Source organism: Bison bison, unplaced genomic scaffold (genome assembly GCF_000754665.1).
Source record: "Bison bison bison isolate TAMUID 2011002044 unplaced genomic scaffold, Bison_UMD1.0 scf7180017864134, whole genome shotgun sequence".
Lineage (NCBI taxonomy): Eukaryota > Metazoa > Chordata > Mammalia > Artiodactyla > Bovidae > Bison > Bison bison.
The window spans coordinates 799,695-823,294 of NW_011494706.1; the positions used below are offsets into that span (position 1 = coordinate 799,695).

Consider the following 23,600-nt stretch of genomic DNA (forward strand, 5'->3'; position numbering starts at 1 on the left):
CTGCACTCTTATTGGTGTTAATAATTCATCTATATACCGTAATATAATCTGTGATGTGCTGCAGGTACTTGTTAAACTTTATCTTACTTGGTTAAAAATATCCTCATTTTCCAACAGAATTTTTAGAAATTATTTCCTTTCAAATTAATCTTATTATGAAATCTAACCTCAGGCACGAGAACCCTAAAGTCTACCATAACCATCCTTAACTCTGGACAATACCGAAGAAAAGACTGTGTGTTGTATTATGTGAAGCTGTCCACACTCATTTTATAGCTTTCATTAACTGTTAGAACCACGCGCTGTGCTCCTCTGACACATTTATGGAAGATGTTTGCGAAAGTCACAAAGAAGGGGGTACGTGAAACCAATGAACAAACAAACCTAGATCCACCGATCCTTTACAGTCCCACCATTCAACAAAAGAAAAAAGGTGATGTAATGGTCTAAGACAAAGGAAGTATAATGAGCAAGGCCCTGTAACACACCCGCTACCTAAGTGGATGATCCCATCCTCACCTTTATCACGATCATAGAGTAAATCTTCTGTTGAGCAGGGGCTGCCGTCCTGGGATTCCGGGGGACAGAAGGGAGAGACACAGGGTGAGTGACTGCTGCAGCTGCTGCTGCGCTCCTGCACAGAGGGCGTCTGTGTGTCGATGCTTCGAGTGCTGCTGCTCCGGTAGTGAGCAGGGAGGGGGGCTCTCCGACCATCGGGGATGTCCAAAGGCTGGAAGAGCAGCAACCGTCACACAGTCAGTGACGGTTCATACACTTCATCCGTACAGAAAGCACATGCTGTTTCTTTTGATTTCACTTTTCACTATTATTGCCAGCATAGCTGATTCTTCAGAGAATAAAGATACCTATCTTAGGTCATCATTTCTGCCAGTTACCTTTAGGTCAGTACTCCCAGGAATACTCCTCTAGGACAGGGGCGTCTTTTAACACTGGATCCTAACTGTGCCTGGCAGACAGCAGACACTCAATAAACATTTATCCAAAGAATTAGTCAAACTGCTCCAGAAACCACTTTGACTTGCTAATAAGAAAAGAGAAATCTCATATTCACAGGTATGGATTTCCATTTTTCATTCTTTCTTTTTTTCCTTTTACAAGCCAGGAACAGGTTTTGCAGGTTACCCAAAGTGTCTAATAAACAGACTTATTCTAGTAGAACTGAATGGAGGATATTAATATAACTGAACAATCCTACTAATTTGGTATCCAACTGAGTAGGACTACTAATGGATTTTGCCTAGTTCTAATGCATTGTTCTGAGTGACAAAAATAAACAGAAATGAAATTATAATTGTAGACTCATATATGAATCATGTATTTTCAACCTAAGAAGACCCTAGACCTCATCAGTACAGTATCTTCACCAATAAAGAACTTATAGAGCTCCTGCTGACATGATCATTTAAATGGCATCAGAGCTTCTGACTCTTTCTACTCTGCTTCTGCTGTAAAGACGTATCTTACTCATCAGCAAGCTAACAAAGTGAGGTCAACAAATACAATGTATATATTAACCATTTACAGTATTTTTGTTATTATATAGACAAGGATGAAATGCTGGGAAAAAAGAACCACTATATGCTTAGTTTATTTACACCTTATTTTCACTATTTACAGGCTATCAATCCTGAGGTTTGTCATTTCAGAGATTTTAGAAACATTTCAGAGATTTTAGATTTAGAAACATTTGTCAGATGGAAAATGAATTAAGGTACAACATGAGACTCAAAGAGTATCAGTTTTTTCTGTAACAAGTAAAGGCCAAAACCTAAAATGAAAACTTCATTTATCTATGCAAAGTTGCTAAACCAAAACTATACCATCTTTACAACCTGACAATGACCATGCTACTATAAAGAATATAGTCACTTATGGAACACTAATTCATTTTGTAACAAATAACAAAAGTAAAATTTTCCAACTTAGGAAAGAAATATTCCCAAAGATATATTAATTTACTTGGTCAAATGCTAAGAAAATAATTATTTTATTACATTATTTTCTTTTACTTAACTAAATTTAGATTTTAATTACAACTCTGCACTAAATTCTAAGAAATCACTGGTGCAGGGTTTTTGTTTTTTGTTTTTTTTTGACAAGATTATATGATAGATGTGGGAGTTTCTCAGAACAATCCATCAGGAAAGATCATTTTGGAAAATACATGAGGCCTTTATGACAGAGATCTTTCTTACAACTTGTATGTTTAAGTCGACAAAAATCTTACTTTAATAAAATGTCAATATTGGTAATCAGTAAAATAATAATGTATCAATTTGTAATTTAAAAAGTTTAAGAACCTGAGTTATCTTTTATTCATGTCCTATTTGATAAACACAATTTTTCTGTAGTCCCACTTCTGAATCTGTAACTGGATAATATATATACCAATTTCCTTAACCAACTTCTGTTTTGTTGGGGAGAGGGTTCAGAGAATTAGAATAACAAGACAGATTTTAGAGGTTTACATATTTACACAAAATAATGATGGAAATTATAAAGGCTTAGAACAAAGGTCCGTCTAGTCAAGGCTATGGTTCTTCCTGTGGTCACGTATGGATGTGAGAGTTGGACTGTGAAGAAAGCTGAGCGCCGAAGAACTGATGCTTTTGAACTGTGGTGTTGGAGAAGACTCTTGAGAGTCCCTTGGACTGCAGGGAGATCCAACCAGTCCATTCTGAAGGAGATCAGCCCTGGGATTTCTTTGGAAGGAATGATGCTAAAGCTGAAACTCCAGGACTCTGGCCACCTCATGCGAAGAGCTGACTCATTAGAAAAGACTCTGATGCTGGGAGGGATTGGGGGCAGGAGGAGAAGGGGATGACAGAGGATGAGAGGTCTGGATGGCATCACTGACTCGATGGACATGAGTCTGAGTGAACTCTGGGAGTTGGTGATGGACAGGGAGGCCTGGCGTGCTGCAATTCATGGGGTCGCAAAGAGTCGGACATGACTGAGCGACTGAACTGAACTGAACCGGAGAACATTTATATACTTAGGAAGCTACTGGCAGGCTCATCTGCCAAAATGATAACATTTTGATTTATTAAAACTTTGAGGCATGCTTAATCATAAATCTAAAAATTCTTAATATTTTAGTTATTACTATGTAGGTTACCCCAAAGTAATTCTGAAATATCTACTGTGAAATTAGAATATGACTTATTTAAAACCAGAATTACATGAGTATATTTAATTTTCTAATATAGTTTTGCTTAGCAGTTCTTAAAGAATTAGAAAATGTGACTGATTATCTCATCCTGAAAAAATTAGACCAATTTTACTTCCTTACATTACTGTTCTTGAATGTCACATAATGTATAAAGGAAACATTTTAATGGTATGCACAGCTAAGCTAAGAGCACAATTTCTAAAGGGTTCCTTTCTGGCCTAATGAATATAACGTAAAAATTTAACTCTTAGGGAGAGTAAAATGGCACAACCTTTTGGGATGGTAATTTTAGCAATATTAATCAAAATTTAAAATGTGCAAATGCTCTGACCTAGCAGTTTCACTGCCTGGAAATTGTCTGCCAAGAGCACACCGTGTTTTCTAAAGCACTGCTTATGACAACAAAAATTGACAACAGTCTAAATGTCCACCAGTAGGGGACTTTTAAATTATGGTACATTCATATAATGATTCAACATATATTGGCATACAGGCACATATCTGGAAGAATATACAATAAATTATGATTAGTGCTTATATTTGCTAAGCAATATTGAAAGTTGGAAAAAGGTTTTTTCAATCAATTTTATAAATATAAAATTATGTGAATTTTGAGATGAACTCTAAATCAGTGTTTAAAACCTACATATTATTTGAAGGAATCAGATACACATTTGACATAAATCATATTTTAGTTCTAAAAAACCATCAGAGAGATAATTAAGCCAAAAGCTACTTGATGTTTTCTTTTGTTGAATATACCTTTAAAATGTGGTCAAATATAGGTTCATGTGCAGGAGTGTCCAGATTTCTATTCTGGGACAGAGATAGTTTATAAAGTATTTTTGATTAATTCAAATGGATGCAAGACTTAAATATATGTGAAAACTAACACCATAAAAGCCTAAGAGGAAAACACAAGACTAAATCATTGTGACCTTAGATTAGGCAATATTTTCTTAGATATGAACAGTGAAAAAGACAACCCACAGAATGGGAGGTATTTTCAAATCCTCTAATAAGGACTTCTTATCTAGAAAGTAAGAACTTTAGACTTTTTACATTTCAATAGTAAAAAGACAACCTAATTTTGACATGGGGCAAATGATCTAAATTGACAGTTTTCCAAAGAAGATATACAGTGGTCAACACCATAATGAGGTACCACTTCACACCCATCAGAATGGCTATAATAAAAAAGGTAATTATAAGTGTTGCTTTAGATGGAGAAATCGGAACTTTCATACACTGCTGGTGGGGATGTAAAATGAAACAGAGTGGCAACTTTGGAAAACAATCTGGCAGTTTCTCAAAAGATTAATCAAAGAGTCACCATACTAGCAATTCCACTTCTAGGTATGTACTCAAGAGACATGAAAATATCACGTTCACCCAAAAACTTGTATATGAAGGTTTTTTCACAGCAGCATTATTTTTAACAGACAGAAAGTAGAAATAATACAAATGTTCATCAATTAATGACTGGATAATAAAATCTGTATGAGCGAATATTATTTGGCAGTAAAAAGGAATAAAAGTACAGATACATGCTACACTATAAATGAACCTTAGTTCAGCCTTAAAAACATTAGTCTGAGTGAAAAAGGCCTGATACAAGGGCCCTGTATTGCATGACTACATTTACATGAAATATCTAGAACAGGCCAACTCACAGACCAAGTACATTCGTGGTTGTCTCACTGGAGGAAAAGGAAGAGATGACTGCTGAAAAGTACGGAGTTTCTTTTGAGGGTGATGAAAAAGCTGTAAAGTTGATTGTGGTATTGACTGCGTAACTGTGAACATGCAAAAACCACTGTACACTTTAAATGGGTAAACTGTACGGTATGTGAATTATATCTAATAAAGCTGTAACAAAAAAGACTGAGATAGTTCACAGTATTAAAGAAAAAAGGGATTCAAATATCCCATATACCCTTACCTTGGACACATCCTCCTTCCCATTATTTTCTTTAATGAATACCTTTTCTAATTCGGGACTTATTCCTTCTACATTGCAGGGCACACGTGAAACAGATGATTTTGGCACAGATATATTTGACAGCGGCATAGGGACTGATCTTGATCCGGTAGCCTACAAAACACAAGGTAAGGTGGCATCGAATTATTTATGGATGAAGAAATTATGAACTAAAAAGCAAGGTAAATCTTAAAACAGAAACTCAGTGAGCAGTTATTTTGACATTTCAGATAACAATATAAATTCAGGTACACATACAGCAATTTAGGTTCCAAAGTAAGAAGGTAAAAATTACAGAGTCAAAATAACCCTTTATGGAAGTGTAAAGCTATAATTGTAAACTGTATACATTTTTTCAGCAGAATATCAGACAGAATCCTCTGTACTGTTTTTTCATTCATTTTTCTGTTTTTACTGAAAAAGCACAGTTGAAATCATGTAAACTGAGTATACCATGTGACTCTTCAGCTCTGCTCTATGCTTACGTGTGTGCGTGTTTAAACGATTTGTTCCCCACACTGTGACAATCCCCATCTAGTATTTTTCATTTATACTTTATCCACAATTTAAGAAAACCTTTTGGATTACTAAGTAGTATGGCAACAATATCATGATAAGTTCTACAACACTCACTTAACAGCTTTAAGGCTGTTTTCAAAAGTCCTTTGGAGGGCTTGTAAAAATTAATACCCCTCATAGCTGTCCTGTGGGAGGTACCATAAAGTGGAAGTCAAGCCTGTTGATTCTCAAGGAACTTAACACAAAGGAAATTAAAAACATAAACATGAACAAGGAAAAAAGAAAAATAATATGGTCTGTACCTTAATCTGAATGGTTAAAATTGATACATATGATTCACAATGAAGTAGACAGCTAGGCACTGATTAAATGAATATTTCCCACACATGCTATGCTCCTGCCATTTGTGAATTGCTGCCTGCAAATGTCCTTTGTCTTATATTAACATATGAGCTTTTTTCATATTGAAGTTGTAACTCTTTGTCATCCATTTGCTGTTTACTTTAGTATGAAATATCTTTCTTCCAGTACTTTCATGGTTTTTCATATTTAAATATTTAACCTATCTTGATTTATTTTTCTATATGTTATGAAGTAGTATTTTTTCCCACATGGTAATAAAACTGCCCCAACATTTCTCTTTGGATTCTACATTTGATTTCCTTAACGTGTTATCTGACAATCTCTATTCAGAGATCCACTTTAACTGCTATAATTTTACAACAATTACATTTTGCATTCTGGTATCCAGTAGGGAAAGCCTTTTCAAATTTTCTTTTTAACTGACATTACTTTTCCACATTAACATTGAAAATAACTTTTAAAGTAATAAAAAAAATTCCTTTTACATTTCCACTGGAACTCAATTCATACATTAATTTTGGGCAAATGACTATTTGAAAAATACTGAGTCCTCCCATGTATGAATGACTTCCCATTTATCTCTATTTTATATTTCATATCCTCAATAAGGTCTTAAAGTTTGCGTATTTCTTTTAAGTTTAATTCTGGGCATTTTATATTTTTCACCAGATATATACTAACATGCTATTTCTAGTTGTAACATAATAAGAAATATGTATTTGGTTTCCGCCCCTGGTTCCTGACACAAAGTTCCTGAATTCTTGTAATTTCCTGAGGGATGGGGGCATTAGGAGCATCTTTTGTTCAGATATTTGGTTTCTGACACCAATCCTGACAGATAGCTCCTAAACCCCTTGGAATTTCCTAAGTGATAGGACCAAGAGTCTTTCGTTGTAATGAGGTGACTCTTAGTGGGTTCCTGAATAGGTTCAGAATGGGGTGCTGGTCACTAAAAAGAACCCATGCCTGGAAGCTTGGAACTTCCAGTCCCACCTCTGGTGAGAGGAGAGGGAGCATGCCTGTGTGATGAAGCCTCCAAAAATCCCAGCACTGTGGGTCAGAGTTTGCAGGTTGGTGAACATATATCCATGTACCACAAGGGCGGTGCACACCAACTCCATGTCAGCAGAAATTCTTACATGTGAGTTACCACTAGACTTTGCCCTGTGAACCTCCTCATCCTGCTGTTCATTTTGTTGTTCAGTCACTCAGTCATGTCTGACTCTTTGCAACTGCGTGGACTGCAGCACAGCAGGCTCCCCTGTCCTTCACCATCTGCTGGAGCTTGCTCAAACTCATGTCCATTGAGTCAGTGATGTCATCCAACAGTCTTGTCCTTTGTCCCCTTTTCCTCCTGCCTTCAGTCTTTGCCAGCATCAGGGTCTTTTCTAATGAGTCGGCTCTTCGCATCATGGGCCAAAGTATTGGAGCTTCAGCATCAATCCTTCCAATGAATATTGAGGATTGACTTCCTTTAGGATTGACTGGTTTGATCTCTTTGCAGTCCAATTTGATGCAGTCAAAAGCATCAATTCTTTGGCACTCAGCCTCCTTTATGGTCCAACTCTCACATCCATACACGACTACTGGAAAAACCATAGCTTTGACTAGATGGACCTTTGTTGGCAAAGTAATGCTTCTGCTCTTTAATATGCTATCTAGGTATTTCATAGCTTTTCTTCCAAGGAGCAAGCATCTTTTAATTTCATGGCTGCAGTCCTTATCTGCAGTGATTTTGGAACCCAAGAAAATAAACTTTGTCACTATTTCCATTTTTTCCCCTTCTATTTGCCATGAAGTGATCGGACCAGATGCCATGATCTTTCTTTTTTGAATGTTGATTTTTAAGCCAGCTTTTTCACTCTCTTCTTTCACTTTCATCAAGAGGCTCTTTAGTTCTCTTCACTTTCTGCCATAAGGGTGGTGTCATCTGCATATCTGAGGTTATTGATATTTCCCCTTGCAATCTCGATTCCAGCTTGTGTTTCATCCATCCCAGCATTTTGCATGAGGTACTCTGCATATAAGTTAAATAAGCAGGTGACAATATACAGCCTTGTCATTCTCCTTTCCCAATGTGGAACCAGTCCATTGGTCCATGTCCAGTTCTAACTGCTGCTTCCTGACATGCATACAGGTTCCGCAGGAAGCATGTAAGGTGACCACAGACAGGTATCAGACCTGCCTCCTAAGGTCTGATATTCCCTCTCTTGCAGAATTTTCCACAGTTTGTTGTGATCCACAGAGTCAAAGGCTTTAGCGTAGTCAATGAAGCAGAAGTAGATGTTTTTCTGGAATTCTCTTGCTTTTTCTGTGATCCAATGCATGTTGGCAATTTGATCTCTGGTTCCTCTGCCTTTTCTAAATCCAACTTGAATATGTGGGCTTTCTTGGTTCACATACTGTTGAAGCCTAGCTTGGAGAATTTTGAGCATTACTTTGCTAGCATGCGAGATGAGTGCAAGTGTGTGGAAGTTTATTCTTTGGCATTGCCCTGTTCCAGTCCTGTGGCCACTGCTGAGTTTTCCAAATTTGCTCATCTGTATGGACCCGTTATATCCTTTGTAACAAACAGGTAAATGTATTTCTCTGAGTATTTTGACTCCTTACAGCAAGTTACTGAACCTGAAGACAGGGTTGTCAGAATCCCTTCTTTATTACTGGTAGGTCAAAAGTACAGATGACGACCTGGAACTTTCAACTGGCATCTGACGAGGAGCAGTTTCACGGGGTGGAGTTCTTAATCTGTGGGGTTGGTGCTAACTGCAGGTAGTCAGTGTTGTAACTGAATTGTAGGATGCTTGGTTGGTGTCTGGAGAGTCGGAGAATTCATTAGTTGGTATGAAAAAAACCCCATGCGTTTGGTGTCAGGAATGTTGTAAGTAGAAGGAACAATATTTTACCTTTACTAGTGCAGGAGAAAATAATAGATTTTTATGTGTTTATATCTTATCCATTTATTAAGTTCTCAATCTTTTTATTGTGAAAAATTATAATCATAATTAACAGAATAGGTGTACATAATCCAGCTCCAAAACTTAACATTCTCTAATCTTACTTCATCTAAACATCTACTTGGTTTTTTTCTTGGAGAATTAACACACATTCTAGACTTCATATTTCATCTGTAAGTATTTCAGTATGTATAGCAAGATAATTATTTTTAGACGTAACCACAATGCCAAAAAAAATCAATGTAAATTGGGAACAAGTGTATAAATCTTTTCTTGTTAATCAGTAAGTCAATAGATATACAGGAAAGGTGCTTGAAATAAACAAATAAGAATGAATGGTATATTAATTCTATCAGATTAAGAAGAAAAAAAGGAAAGTATATGTGAATTTTCTCTTGAAATGTCTGCAATGTTGGTTTTACAGCTCTGATGAAGTGTAACTGGTGTACAATAAAATGCTCCCATTTTAAGTATGCAATACTTTGAGCTTTGTAAATGTATACAGTCATCCAGTTATCAGTATAATCACATTTTAGAAACTTCTGTCATCCAAAAAAATGTCTCTAGGGATTTTCTACAGTCAGCTTTTCTAATACTTTTCAAAAAGGCAATGTTTTGCCTTTTTGAAGATGTAAGGTAATGTAGCCTTTTGCTTCTGACTTCTTTAACTGGCATGATGTTTTGAGATTCAGCCAAGTTGTCATAAATACCATCAGTTCCTTCTTTTTAAAACTGCTGAATAGTATTACACTGTATGGATGTATGAAGTGCTGTTTATCTATTCACCAATTCATGGATATTTGCTGCTTTCCATATTTTGAGTTTTATAAATGCTGCTGCCATGAACATTGATATAGATGTCTCTGTGTAGACATTATGTTTTATTTCTCATGAACAGATACCAAAGAGTAGAATTCCTGAGCTGTATGGTCAGTGTATGTTAACTTCTTCAGAAAATGCCAAACTTCTTTCCAAAGTAGCTGTACCATTTTGTGTTCCCACCAGCAATGTGTAGTTGTCATGATTGTTTCACATCCTCATCAATACTTGGTATTGCCATTTTCCATTTCATCTTATCATTAGTTTTAATAGTTTTAACAAATTCACTTTAATTTTCTAAATATACAACAATATCACAAATAGTGATAACATTCCTTTTTCTTACTGCTCTGTCTAGAACCTCTAAACTACTAGCAAATAACATCAATAATTACAGACATCTATGACTTTTATTTTTAACAGAAATACTTTCAGTACTTTACTGTTAGGATCTCACCACATTTGCAGGTAGTTACATGAGGAAGTATCCTATTTTAAAATAAGTTTTTATCACATATGGATACTGAGTTTTTATCAAGTGTTATTCAGCATCTGCTTTGACTTTCTAATGCAATGAACTAACAATGCATTTCCTAATGCTGAATCATCCTTACATTTGTGAAAAACCCCTAATTAAAAAATTTTTTGATATGCAACTTGGGTTGCTTCTGCTATATTACTATATTTGATTTACTAAAATTTACATTAATATTTGTAAGTAAATTTAGAATATCATTTCCTAAATTTTGTTCCATAGGATCTACCAATACAAGTTTGGCAGGATGGGGGGACAAAAACACTAATTCTCAATTTCTTCATAAGTAAAGAGGGGTAAAATATACAAAGTGACACAGAGATAGATGGGTTAAGGTACTATTAGAAGATTAAATAAGAAAATGCCCAGAGTTGCTTAGTCAGTGAATGAGCTAGGATTTCAGTCCAGGACAGTATAAATCATCCTTGAGACCATTACACTCTGTTATGTCTATTATTAAAAGATTATACATATGGCTAAAACAAAAACATTTTTTTATAAAAAAAAACACTGTAATTTAATCAAGTTAGAGATGTACATTAATTTTTTTTTTTAATCCTAAAAGGATGGATTCTTCCTTACAATGAACCCTTTGAAAGGAATTATTCCAATCTGGACAGTGAGTTGTTAGCCTACCTGAGTGTGACTGATGGCTATGTGGTTGCCATGGAGAGGCGACTGCCGATCTTTCTCCTTACTGTGCCGACTGCTCTGCTTACTACGTTGTAGTTGCTGCCTCAGTTTGGCAATCTGCTTTGGGGAGAGGGAAAGAGAAGGAAGATGAGAACAAAAGTGAATACCAAGCTTTAAGCATTTATTTTTTTAAGTTTGGATATTAAAAAACAAAAATTTTATCAAAGATCTCAAGAAGAGATATTTCATTACAATGATTTATTCTCCAATTTTTGATAGTTGAAACCACTGAAAATAAGAATATGTGCTACAAATGCTTCACTTATACAATTTAAATAGTGTTGTTGGTAAATACATTGACTAAATTTCCCCAGATTATTTCATATTTTACCTTTGTAACACCAGAGACATCTTCCCTTCTAAGCATTTTTTCTAAGGTGTAAAACTAGTATTTCATATGCCTACTGATTAAAGTCAAACCCAATCTCTTAATATATAGGGATCACATTAGTTTCTAAGTTCCCATCTTATACAAACAAAACTGATCTGGTATACTAATTTCTGAACATTAAAAAAAAACAAAATCCCATGGTGTAAATCCTTATGGCATTTAGCATTAGTTACCTGAATTTAACATCTTACTATATATTACTTTTAGTCACAAAATTTTTATTTTCCAGCTTTTTTGAGATATAAGTGACATGTAACATTGTGTAAGTTAAGGTGTACAACATGTTGATTTCATGCTATTGTATATTGCAGAATGATGCCACTATAGCATAATAGCTCTACCCCATTACATAATTTGAGATTTATTCTCTTAGCAGCTTTGAAGTAATAACACTATTACTAACTGTAATCAAAATTCTATACTTTAGGTCCCCAGAACTCATCCATCTTGTAACTGAAAGTGTGCACCCTGTGGCTACTCCCCATTTCCTTTCCCTTTCAGTCGCTAGCAACCACCACTCAACCCTCAGTTTCTTTGAGTTTGGCTTTTCTTCTCTGGTATCACAAAGAAGTGATACCATACCATATTTGTCTTTCTCTAACTGATTTACTTCACTTAGCATAATGCCCTCAAGGTTCATCTATATTGTTTACAAAGGCAGGATTTCCTTCTTCCTCATTGCTGAATATATATGCCACATCTTTATCCACTTATTCACTGACAGACACTTGGCTATAGTGACATATATTTAAAAACAAATATAACTTAGGTATTTTCCTAAATGGAACAGTAATACTCCAAGGCTTAAGAGAAAAGTCATTTCTATAACATGGCTTGGAATTCATCAAACTATTAATATATTTTAGGTGCTATACAATCGTCTTAAACTGTGCCAGACCAGGAGGAAAACTTGAGCATTTTCAAAGGGAATCATTAGCAATTTGGGGCAAGTTACTTAATATTTTCCTTGTAGATGATGACATGAATCAATTAGTAGGTACTCCTTGAACACCTACAATGAGCCCAATTTTATGTTACTTACAAGGCAAAGTGCCAATACAAAGTAAAGTCTGTAAAATATATTGATTTTCTCTAAGAGATGTTAGCAAAATGCTTACCTTGAATAACCATGGCAATAAAAAGCAAAATAGACAGTTGCTATTAAAGCCTATAAATGTTCAAGGGGAAAAGCATATGGGTTGCTGGGAAAATTTATTTTTACCTGTGGCAAACAGAAGAGAAGCAGCATGGAAGAAAATAGAGAATCTAAAAGAAAATCTATATTTTTCATTTTAAGTAAGATCCTTAGTCTCCTCTAGTGTTTTGAAACTCTTTGTAGCTTTAAGGACATCACATACAATTTCCTTACAAAGGTATACAAATGAGATTATCTGTGTTAATATTTGTGTTCCTTGCTCTCTGTTGAAATGACATCATTTTCTTCTAGAGAATATTAATTTTCATGAGAAAAGGAATCAAAATTAGTTGGTAATCATTATAAATCAAGCCAGACTATGATAAAAGATAAATAGAATTTCAAATTGTACAAGTTATTTCATTAGGACAGGGGTATAAAATTAAGTGTTTTCTGAGTATTAATGATGTTTTAGTGGTGTTTCACGGAGAAGGCAATGTACTCTTGCCTGGAAAATTCCATGGACGGAGGAGCCTGGTAGGATGCAGTTCATGGGGTCATGAAGGGTCAGACATGACTGAGCGACTTCACTTTCACTTTTCACTTTCATGCACTGGAGAAGGAAATGGCAACCCACTCCAGTGTTTCTGCCCGGAGAATCCCAGGGACGGGGGCGCCTGGTGGGCTGCTGTCTATGGGGTCGCACAGAGTCGGACACGACTAAAGTGACTTAGCAGCAGTGGTGTTTCAAAACTGGCTTTTTAAAGAGCTTGTAGAAAACAGCCCATAATGCTTACAGATTAATCAAAGCAGTGTGTACTTTTTCATTTTTAAAATAATCTTTAAAAAAATAAATAAAAATAATCTGAAAACTGATCAATCCTAATCACTCTCTTTTTAAAGGGCTTTGAGATATCATAATAAACCAGAAGTTTTTTTCTTTAACATACCACTCTTTAACATAATGATACACACCCTACTTTGCTTGGAATACCAACTTAGACTATGCAACCTTATAGTTTCCACATAATACTGTTTATCTCTGGATTATAACATAGTTATGCTTTTGTTTACAAATTAGAGATTAGAGTAAAAGGAAAGCCCATCTTACTAGATATATAATCAAAACATTACAACTCTTACTCAGGAACCATGTAGAATGAAAGCAGGGTATAATAAATCTTCCTTTGCTTCAGAATATAAGAGACTCCCGTGTTTCCTTACACGACATTCAGAAGAGTGGCTTATATATATAACAACTGCAAATATTCTTGCCTTCCATACTTTCACTTAGAATTCTCCTTCTCTTCTCCCTTGGATGCTCAAGAGCCCATGGTTATCCAAAACCATCTCTTCTCCCTAACCTCAGTACTAGTAGACACAAAGGAATCTCTGGGAGGAAGGCGCCAATGTGTGTGTTAGTTACTCAGTTGTGTCCGATTATTTGCGACCCCATAGACTGTAGCCCGCCAGGCTCTTCTGTCCATGGAATTCTCCAGGCACAAATACTGTAGTGGGCTGCCATTCCCTTCTCCAGGGGATCGTCCCGACCCAGGGATTGAACCCAAGTCTCCTGCACTGCAGGCAGATTCTTTACCATCTGAGCTACTAGGGAAGCCCCATGAAGGGGCTGAGGAAGTTGTAATTTCCGATCTAGTCATACACACCCTCCTGCCTAAGGCACCCTCTCTAGTCAGTCTCACGTTCCAATGTATCGCACAAAGCTCTTGGTTCTCACGTCAGTGAGTCTATTCACCCTGGTTGCTGCTGCTAAGTCGCTTCAGTCGTGTCCGACTCTGTGCAACCCCAGAGACAGCAGCCCACCAGGCTCCCCCGTCCCTGGGATTCTCCAGGCAAGAACACTGGAGTGGGTTGCCATTTCCTTCTCCAATGCATGAAAGTGAAAAGTGAAAGTGAAGTCGTGTCTGACCCTCAGCGACCCCACAGACTGCAGCCTTCCAGGCTCCTCCGTCCATGGGATTTTCCAGGCAAGAGTACTGGAGTGGGGTGCCACTGCCTTCTCCGATTCACCCTGGTTACTACAGTGAAACTCGCATACAACCTTCCTTTATAAAGGGAACCCTGAGTTATACTAACTGGATTTCTTAAACTATAGATGAATCTTACTTGTGTTTCTAAATATTCATTAGCAATGCTTAAGAAAAAATTAAGAATGGACCTTGAGGGGATTATACTAAGTGAAATAAGTCAGACAAAGAAAGTTAAATACTGTATGAGCTCACTCTGAAAATAAACAACAACAACAAAAAAAACAACTCAGAGAACAGCTTCCTGGTTGCCAGGGGCAGAAAATGGGTAAGAACGGTCAAAGTATACAAGCATCCAGTTATAAGAGTAAATTTTGGAGTGTAATGGATAGCATAGTGACTGTAGTTAATAACACTCTATTGTATATTTGACAGTTTCTATGAGAATAGATCTGAAAAGTTCCTATCTACACATACAAAAATTATAAAATTATGAGGTGATAGATGTGTTTACTAACCTTCTTGTGGTACACTTTACAATATATACATATATCAAATTGTTATGCTGCATATCCCGTAAACTTGTATGATGTTATATGTCAATTATATCTCAATAAAACTTAAATTAAGAGGGAAGGAGAGAGGAGCATTCTCTAAACATGAAAGGGATCTTAAGCACATGTACTCTGACATTTTAAAAAGTTAGAGAATAAACCCCAAGGTCACAAAGAAGAAATAATAATTGTAGGGAGAAGAAGTATCATAAATATTCACTAAGAAATGACTAAAATATTTGTGGAATTAGATAAAGAAAAATCAGAGACTGGTCCCACTTAAAATCTAAGAACTGGGAACATATTTTACTGTACATTTTTGGAAACCTGGTCATATCACCCTTGTTTATTTGTAATTTTTGTCCTGATAGTTCTCCCATATTGTTAACACATAAAAAAAAAAAAAAAAAAAACCCTAAACTCTAAGCCTCAAAATACTAGTCAATTATTTTTGCCTCAGGTACTGAAAAGGAAGGGACGGAGGGTGATATTTCTCAGAATGAATTCTATTCTATAGTAGGCAGGGAATTGAGAAATCTTAACCAGACTAAGTAGATGCAGTAGGAACGGAAGCAAGATCCAAAGGAAAAAATGAGATGAGAGCTAGATTAACACCAGGAAAACGGCACTTTGCCACTCGTATTTATATTATTATAAAATGAAATCTTTTCTATTTTGTTCTCATTCATTTCTCAATAAAAACGTATGAGATAAATGCTATTATTATCCTCACTTTACAGGTGAGGAAACTGAGGGGCGGGAAGGTTAGTTTGTTGAAAGCCATTCAATTAAGTGGTGAAACAAGTACATGAACTTAGGGAAGTGGAATTCCAGAGTTTGCTCTTTTAATCACTATTCTATATTGCCTGAAGAATCAAATTAATAACTCACAAGGAGAGAAAGAATCTTATAAAAAGTAAGACAGATAGGAAAACATACAAATGACAACAGCTGAGCTGTTAAAAGACCAAAAACAATTACTAACGATATTAATCCAACAAAATTTCCTGAATATATAGCTTGAGAAGTTGTAAATCTCAAGCTGTTATTCCCTTTTATACAAAAAAAGAGAATACATGACAAACTTGAGTGCTTACAAAGATCAGTGTCTCAAAAGAAAGGTTCTGCAGTATGAAAACAGTTTACATACTATATCCTTTGACAGTGTTCAAAGGAATTTAAAATGCAACAGTACCTACTGTAACACTAACATAAAATTTAAAACTTTTACTTAACATAAATGTGAGCAAATCATGCTGTTTTCCTTTTTTCTTTCATTTTCCAAAAGACAAATGCTAATGAAATAACTGGGGCTTCCCTGGTAGCTCAGATGGTAAAGAATCTGCCTGTAATGCAGGAGACCCAGGTTGGATCCCTGGGTCAGGAAGACAGTCTGGAAGGGAGAAGGGAATGACAGCCCACTCCAGTATTCTTGCCCGGAGAATTCCATGGACAGAGGAGCCCGGTGGACGACAGTGGGACAGGGCTATTCAGTCCTCTGATACCCAAATGCACACACAGAGGCATATGTGTGTACAAACTGCATCTATAAACAATACACAGATGTGTAAGCACACGCATATGAATAGGGGCTGTCACCTGCACACACATCACCGGTACACATGCTGCCCACGTGCAGACTCACAGAAACCCCCACCCCAGAACAAAGAAATAGATATTTCCAAACACAGATTTATCTCCACAGATATAGCTAGCTTTGGGACACTTTAGTTTTTGATACAGAAATTTATTTACCAATAAGGTATATCTGCCAATAGAGGAATGCTGACAATAATACCATTGAGAAAAAAGTTCATAAAACAACTAGATTGCACAGATATACTGTAACCGCTCTACAGATGAGGAAGCACTTTAAAAAGTAAAGTATCTTTCCCAAGGTAACACAACTAATAAACAGCAGACCCAGTCCTTTAGCCTTTAGTTCCTAACCTCTTTCTATTAGCTACCAGCGCTTCTGAAAGTAGTACTACATTAGTGTTCACAAATAACCACTAATACCTCGCTATGTATTGGCTCATAATCGCAACCACTTCGCAAAGTAACTTCCTTTCTTAATGCTAGAGATATTACAAGATGTGAAATTGCAGTAAAGATGAACAAAAATTTGATGTAGCAACAAAAATTTGATGTAGCAATTAACTGACTACATACTAACTTACTGATACAGTTCTTTTTCAGTAAGCAGTTTGATGACCCTAAACACCATTTTTATTGGTCCAATTTTAAATAATGAAAATATGACATCTTTACAATTCAATATAATTTGAACTCAGAATTTACTTACTGGATGAGTATTTGTGCTTTTAAGGTTTTACCACATAATTAAATAGAAATTCTTCAGAATGTTGTCTTTTAGGTCCAGAGAAAATATTACTGCAATTATTTTCCTCTAGTATGGTATGATAAAACAATTCTTTTTAAATAGCAAAAGTTAACAGAACATTAGGGCAGTTATACTCTTAGTAATGAGTATGAGGAAACTTTTATTTTTCTTACTGAAAAAAGAAAGACCCCAAAAATATCTGTTAATCACTATTTGATCAGAAACAAGAAATGTCCCTAATCATTTCACTTAGAGAAAAACTATCCCAAGCAGTAAGAGAGCTTATTGATGAGATAAAGAAGCAACCTATGATTTTTTTCTTATATCAACTGAAGAACTTAAAAATACTCACTTTTTTAACTTATCTTTATCAAAGTCAGAAACAATGTAAAAGAGTCAAAACAACGAATATAGTAATATTATTTATACTCTGGGAATGTCACCCTCTGGGATAAAGATAGGTTTACTTACTCCTTACTATTAATATAAAAACAGTGGATTCTCCAAGTTCTGTTTCTCTCCTGTAATGTGATCTATTATTTGTGCAGGCATCCACTCAGACCCTCTCCATCACCCCACTGGGGTTTACAGGAACTAATGCAAACTCAATAGTCTTGTTACTTGCTATGCTGTGAATAATAAAGTCCATTATCTCTAAACCATGAGCCTCATGGCTTCTGCTAGTGTCCATGAACTAGTAAAAGGTTAACTTATTAGGCTATCAATAGAAAAAATAAAATCCAAGATGTGAACCAGTGTATTTCCTCTTCTGCCTCAAATGAAGAGAAAGGAGTTTTAATGGAACATCTTGGAAAGACTGATTGCTCCTCACAGATAAAAGGACACGACAGACTGGAATCTGACTCCCACTCCTGATACCGATAATGCTGAGCTAGGATGATGGAGATTTACTGTTGCATCAGAGTCAGCCTCAACTCCCGGATATTAATCAGATTTTTTAAACGTGCAAGTTTCTCAGTAACCATCTGGGAAATCTGAAAGTGAGAGTCCCAATGGAGGGCTGGCTTAGGTTCTACCTAGGAGGGCTACCCCAAAGGGTAAACAGAGCTCAACACTGGAGAAACTGAACATTATTTCTAGAATTCTAGAGTCTTAGGAGAAAGTAAGCTAGAATCATAGGAAAGAGATTCAGCAACAAGAGATGTCCAAAGAACCCAAGAAATTTCAAAAGAAAGTCAGTTTCAAAAATCTGTCAAGACCAGGCAATAGAAAGGTACCTTATAACAGTACCAGCAAGTAGGAACATTTCTGTTCCCCTTATCTCCCCATAGGCCTTCCCTGGTGGTTCAGATGCTAAGAATCTGCCTGCAGTGCAGGAGACATAGGTTTGATCCCTGGGTCAGGAAGATCCCCTGGAGGAGGGCATGGCTACCCACTCCAATATTCTTGCCTGGAGAATCCCATGGATAGAGGAGGCTGGAGACCCACAGTTCATGGTGTCACAGAGTCATACACGACTGAGCAACTAATACAACACTACCACTCCACCTCTCCCTTAAGCTCCAACTCCAGAGGCTCAGACGCAGTAGCTATGGAGTTAGGACAAAGGTAAGCAAAAAAGACAAACGGAGCTCAGGTTCCCTTCCCCCAGGAAGCCACTCAGGGGTAGTATGTCCTAGCTAGAAGAGAAGCAACCACAACCGTGAAATAAGGAGGAGCTTTCCAAGAGACTGGAATGCATGCTCACTTAAAGGAATCACAGGAGTGTAAGAGCTTCTAGTTTTGCACTGAACTTCTCTCACCAAATAAAGGACAGTGAGAGTTAATATAAAGTCCTTTTATTATCCCATAAAGCCTTAGTTTCCTTTCCTAATATGTAATTAAGCTCTTTAAAAAGTAGATTTTACCTACTGTTTCTTTTGAAATTCTACAAGCTTTTACATAATTTTGAGCATACAGTCTTATGCATTTGATGCTAATCCATGAACAAATGCATTGCCACTATAGGCTAATGTATACTAAAAAATATCTTTAAAATTTTCCTTTTTTCTCTTTTACCTCTATTAAATGTATACAAATCAAGTACCATAAAAATAGAAATAGTCACAGATGTAGAAAACAAACACAGTTACCAGGGGAGAAAGTGGGGTGAGGGGGATAAATTGGAAGACTGGGATTGACATAGACACATTACTATATAAAATAGATAACTAACAAGGACGTACCCAGTAGCCCAGGGGAGTCTTCTCAATATTCTGTAAAGAACGATATGGGCAGAGAATCTGGAAATGAGTAGACGTATGTATGTGCATGACATTCACCTTGCGGCATGGTAGAAACCAACACAACACTGTAAATCAACTCTACAGGCCGCGCGGCACAACCCATCACTACATTGTACCCGGCTGTCAGTTACAGGTCCTGATATATGAGCTGATAATCTGGTTCCCAGTTTTTTCATAGGTAATCTGCTTTTTTCTAATTGCAAGAATGAGTATGTGTGTGTGTGCTTGATCTACAACTCACCAGACCTAGAAGTGGAAATTTTTGTTTTGTTTATCCTCCAAGGAATTGGTGGGCTTTTTCAATCTAAAGACCCACGTCACTCTCCAAATCCAGCATATTGTCAAACTTTAAGGAATATCTCTTCCCTGATACCTACTATTCTTACCTTTGGAAACTCCTTACTCAGTCTGTTTTCCATGTTTCTTAACTTCTCTTTCATATTTTTAACCTCTATCTTTTTAAAAATTATTTTTTATTGAAGTATAATTGATTTACAATGTTGTAGTAGTTTCTGGTATATAACAGTGTTAAGCTGTAGATCTATCTATTCTTTTTCATTGTTTTTCCATTATGGTCTACTACAGGATATTGAATATAGCGTGCTGTGCTATACAGTAGGTCCTTGTTGGTATCTACTTCATATATAATCACTTGTACCTGCTAATCCTAAACTCCTAATTTATCTCCCCCACCTAGTCTCTTTCTCCTTTGGTAACCATAAGTTTGTTTTCCATGTCTGTGAGTTTGCTTCTGTTTTGTAAATAAGTTCATTTGTATCTTATTTCCCTGGTGGCTCAGAGGGTAAAGCGTCTGCCTACAATGCAGGAGACCTGGGTTCAGTCCCTGGGTCGGGAAGATCCCTTGGAGAAGGAAATGGCAACCCACTCCAGTACTCTTGCCTGAAAAATCCCATGGACAGAGAAGCCTGGTAGGCTACAGTCCATGGGCTTGCAAAGAGTCGGACATGACTGAGCGACTTCACAGTGTGTGAGTGACATCATATGGTCTTTCTGACTTACTTCACTTAGTATGATAATCTTTAGGTCCATCCATGTTGCTGTAAATGGCATTAATTCATTCTTTTTATGGCTGAGTAAAGCTTTATCTAGTGTTGCTATGAACATATGGGTGCATGTATCTTTCTGGATTAGAGTTTTTGTTTTTTTCTGGATATATGCCCAGGAGTGGGGTTGTTGAGTCATATGGTAGCTCTATTTTTAGTTTTTTACGGAACCTCCATACTGTTTTCCATAGTGGCTGTACCAATTCACATTCCCACCAACATCACACACAGGAGCATTTCCTTTCCTCCATACCCTCTCCAGCATTTACTGTTCGTAGATTTTTTAATGATAGACATTCAAACTGTCAATTTCTGTCTTTTTATTTTATATTCTAGATGATTTGCTCATCCAGACTTTCTCATTTGAGACTTTTGATTCACTAATTCTCAATTCTGCTATGTCAACTTAATCCACTGAAGAGTTTACTTTCAGTTTCACCAACTTCTCAGTTTCACCAATATGCCTTGGAAAGGACCCTTTATCATTCTGCCTATTCTTACTTCTGTTCTCATTGCGAGTTACTGTTTCATTTGAAATTCTTAAATATCCTAAGTTCTTTTGGGGGATTGTGTTATTTTCCCAGATATACCCCATTTAATGTATCCACTCTCTCTTATAGCAATACATTTCCTTACATACCCTAAAACACTTACTTGCAAGTTCTCTGTATGTGGGAGTTTTATCCTTTATAAACTCTTTACTCTCTGTCTTGCTCACAGTTCAACTGATAAAAAATCTGCTTTATTGCCATATTATTTCATGGTTGCTCAAGACTATGGTGTTTCAAAGGTGCATAGCTTCAGAGCAAGCCTTAAATCAGGAAGACTGGGGCTGTGCCCCCATGTGAGTACAGCTCTATTCCAGACACCATACCCACGCACAGCATATGGTTACTATTTCAATTTTTTTTACAGATGTTCTTTTTATACAACACCAACAGTGTCAGGTGAAGTTACTTCAGATCTAGTTTTACTGTTTAGACACATGGTCCTAGTTCCCTGCTTTAAGCATATAGCCCAGTTTCAATCTCCCATTTGCAAGACACATTTTACCCTCTAAAAAGGTGGTGTTGTTCAGTTGCCCAGTCGTGTCTGACTCTTTGTGACCCTATGGACTGCAGCACGCCAGGCCTCCCTGTCCCTCACAATCTCCTGAAGTTTGCCCCAATTCATGTTCATTGCATCAGTGATGCCATCCAGCCATTTCATCCTCTGATGCCTACCCTATTCTCCTGCCCTCAATCTTTTCCAGCATCAGGGACTTTTCCAATGAGTCAACAGTTTGCATCAGATGACCAAAATACTAGAGTTTCAGCTTCAGCATCAGTCCTTGCAACAAGTACTCAGGGTTGATTTCCCTTAAGATTGACTGCTTTGATCTCCTTGCTGTCCTAGCAACACTCAGGAGTCTTCTCCAGCACCATCATTTGAAGGCATCAATTCTTCGGTGCTCCTCCTCCTTTATGGTCCAGCTGTCACAACCATAGGTGACCACTGGGAAGACCAAAGACCTTTGTCGGCAGAATAATGTCTCTGCTTTTAAACACATTGTCTAGGTTTGTCATGCTTTCCTGCCAAGAAGCGAATGTCTTCTAATTTCATAGCTGCAGTCACCATCTGCAGTGATTTTTGAGCCCAAGAAGAGGAAGTCTGTCACTACTTCCACCTTTTCCCCCTCTATTTGCCATGAAGTAATAGGGCTGGAAGTCATGATATTAGTTTTTTTTTAATATTTAGTTTTAAGCCAGCTCTTTCACTCTCTTCCTTCACCCTTATCAAGAGGCTCTTTAGTTCTTCTTTGCTTTCGGCCATTAAGGTGGTGTCATCCATACGTCTGAGGTTGTTTATGTTTCTCCCACCTATCTTGACTGCAGCTTGTAACTCATCCAGCTCGGCATTTTGTTCATGACGTGCTCAGCATACAGATTAAACAAACAGGGTGACAGCGGACAGCCCTGCCAAACTCCTTTCTCAATCTTGAACCAATCAGTTGTTCCATCCAGGGTTCTAACTGTTGCTTCTTGACCCGCATACAGGTTTCTCAAGAGACAGGTAAAATGGTCTGGTATTCCCATCTCCTTAAAATGTGTAGTAATCTACAATTTCTTAAATTTGGCTCAACTCAGAGAAATCTGGCCAACACGATCCAGATTTCTATGAGTCAGATAACATCAGCATCTACTCATCATTAAGGATTTCCCTTCTATTCATGGTCTGTAGGGGGTTCTCTTGTCTTAAATGTAGCTAAAATATATTTAGGTATTTCTTTGAACATTTTTCACATTGTAGTCTTATAAGCTTGGAGCAAAGCAGAAGTAGACTATACAGGTGCTTTCACTGACATTGAAGTCAGAAATCCAGATGCAGACTATCTGAGGTGGGGAGCATATCTCTGACTCAGGAAGAATGGATGTGATACAGCAGAATTTGATACCAGGACAAGGAAGCAGGTCAAAGTTATTTTTAAAAAAAACAACAAATTTTAGTAGCATATAATTTTAAAAATATTACTGTTTCAATAACATTAATAGTTTTGGCTTTCGTAATTTCCTCAGATTCCAGTTTTGTCATCTTTTATAAGTATTCTTAATATTTTATGTAGTCTTTACCCATATACTCATTTTCCAGGCTCAGTTATATAAAATCTACCATGAATATACCATGCAAAGCCTACTAGTCTTTTATGTCTATTCCTCTTTTTTTTTTTTAATCTTTACTGAAGTGTAATTTACATTGCCTTAACTTCATCCATTGTAAGGGTAAAATTAAATAAGTTGTAATCACTTTGTAGAGTTGCACAAAGTAATCACGAATCAATTTT

The 23,600-nt window shown here is 36.7% G+C and overlaps 1 protein-coding gene across 1 annotated transcript in view; it reads right to left on the bottom strand.

The window, feature by feature from the left end:
- GLCCI1 (glucocorticoid induced transcript 1) overlaps nt 1-23,600 on the bottom strand; it is a 150,284-nt gene that overhangs the window by 18,230 nt on the left and 108,454 nt on the right. Inside the window, exons 5-7 of the mRNA XM_010839816.1 lie at nt 11,001-11,117; nt 5,136-5,288; nt 520-730 (exon numbers count right to left, since the gene is read on the bottom strand). Of these exons, the coding sequence (XP_010838118.1) occupies nt 520-730; nt 5,136-5,288; nt 11,001-11,117 (481 nt within the window). The remainder of the gene's footprint in view (nt 1-519; nt 731-5,135; nt 5,289-11,000; nt 11,118-23,600) is intronic.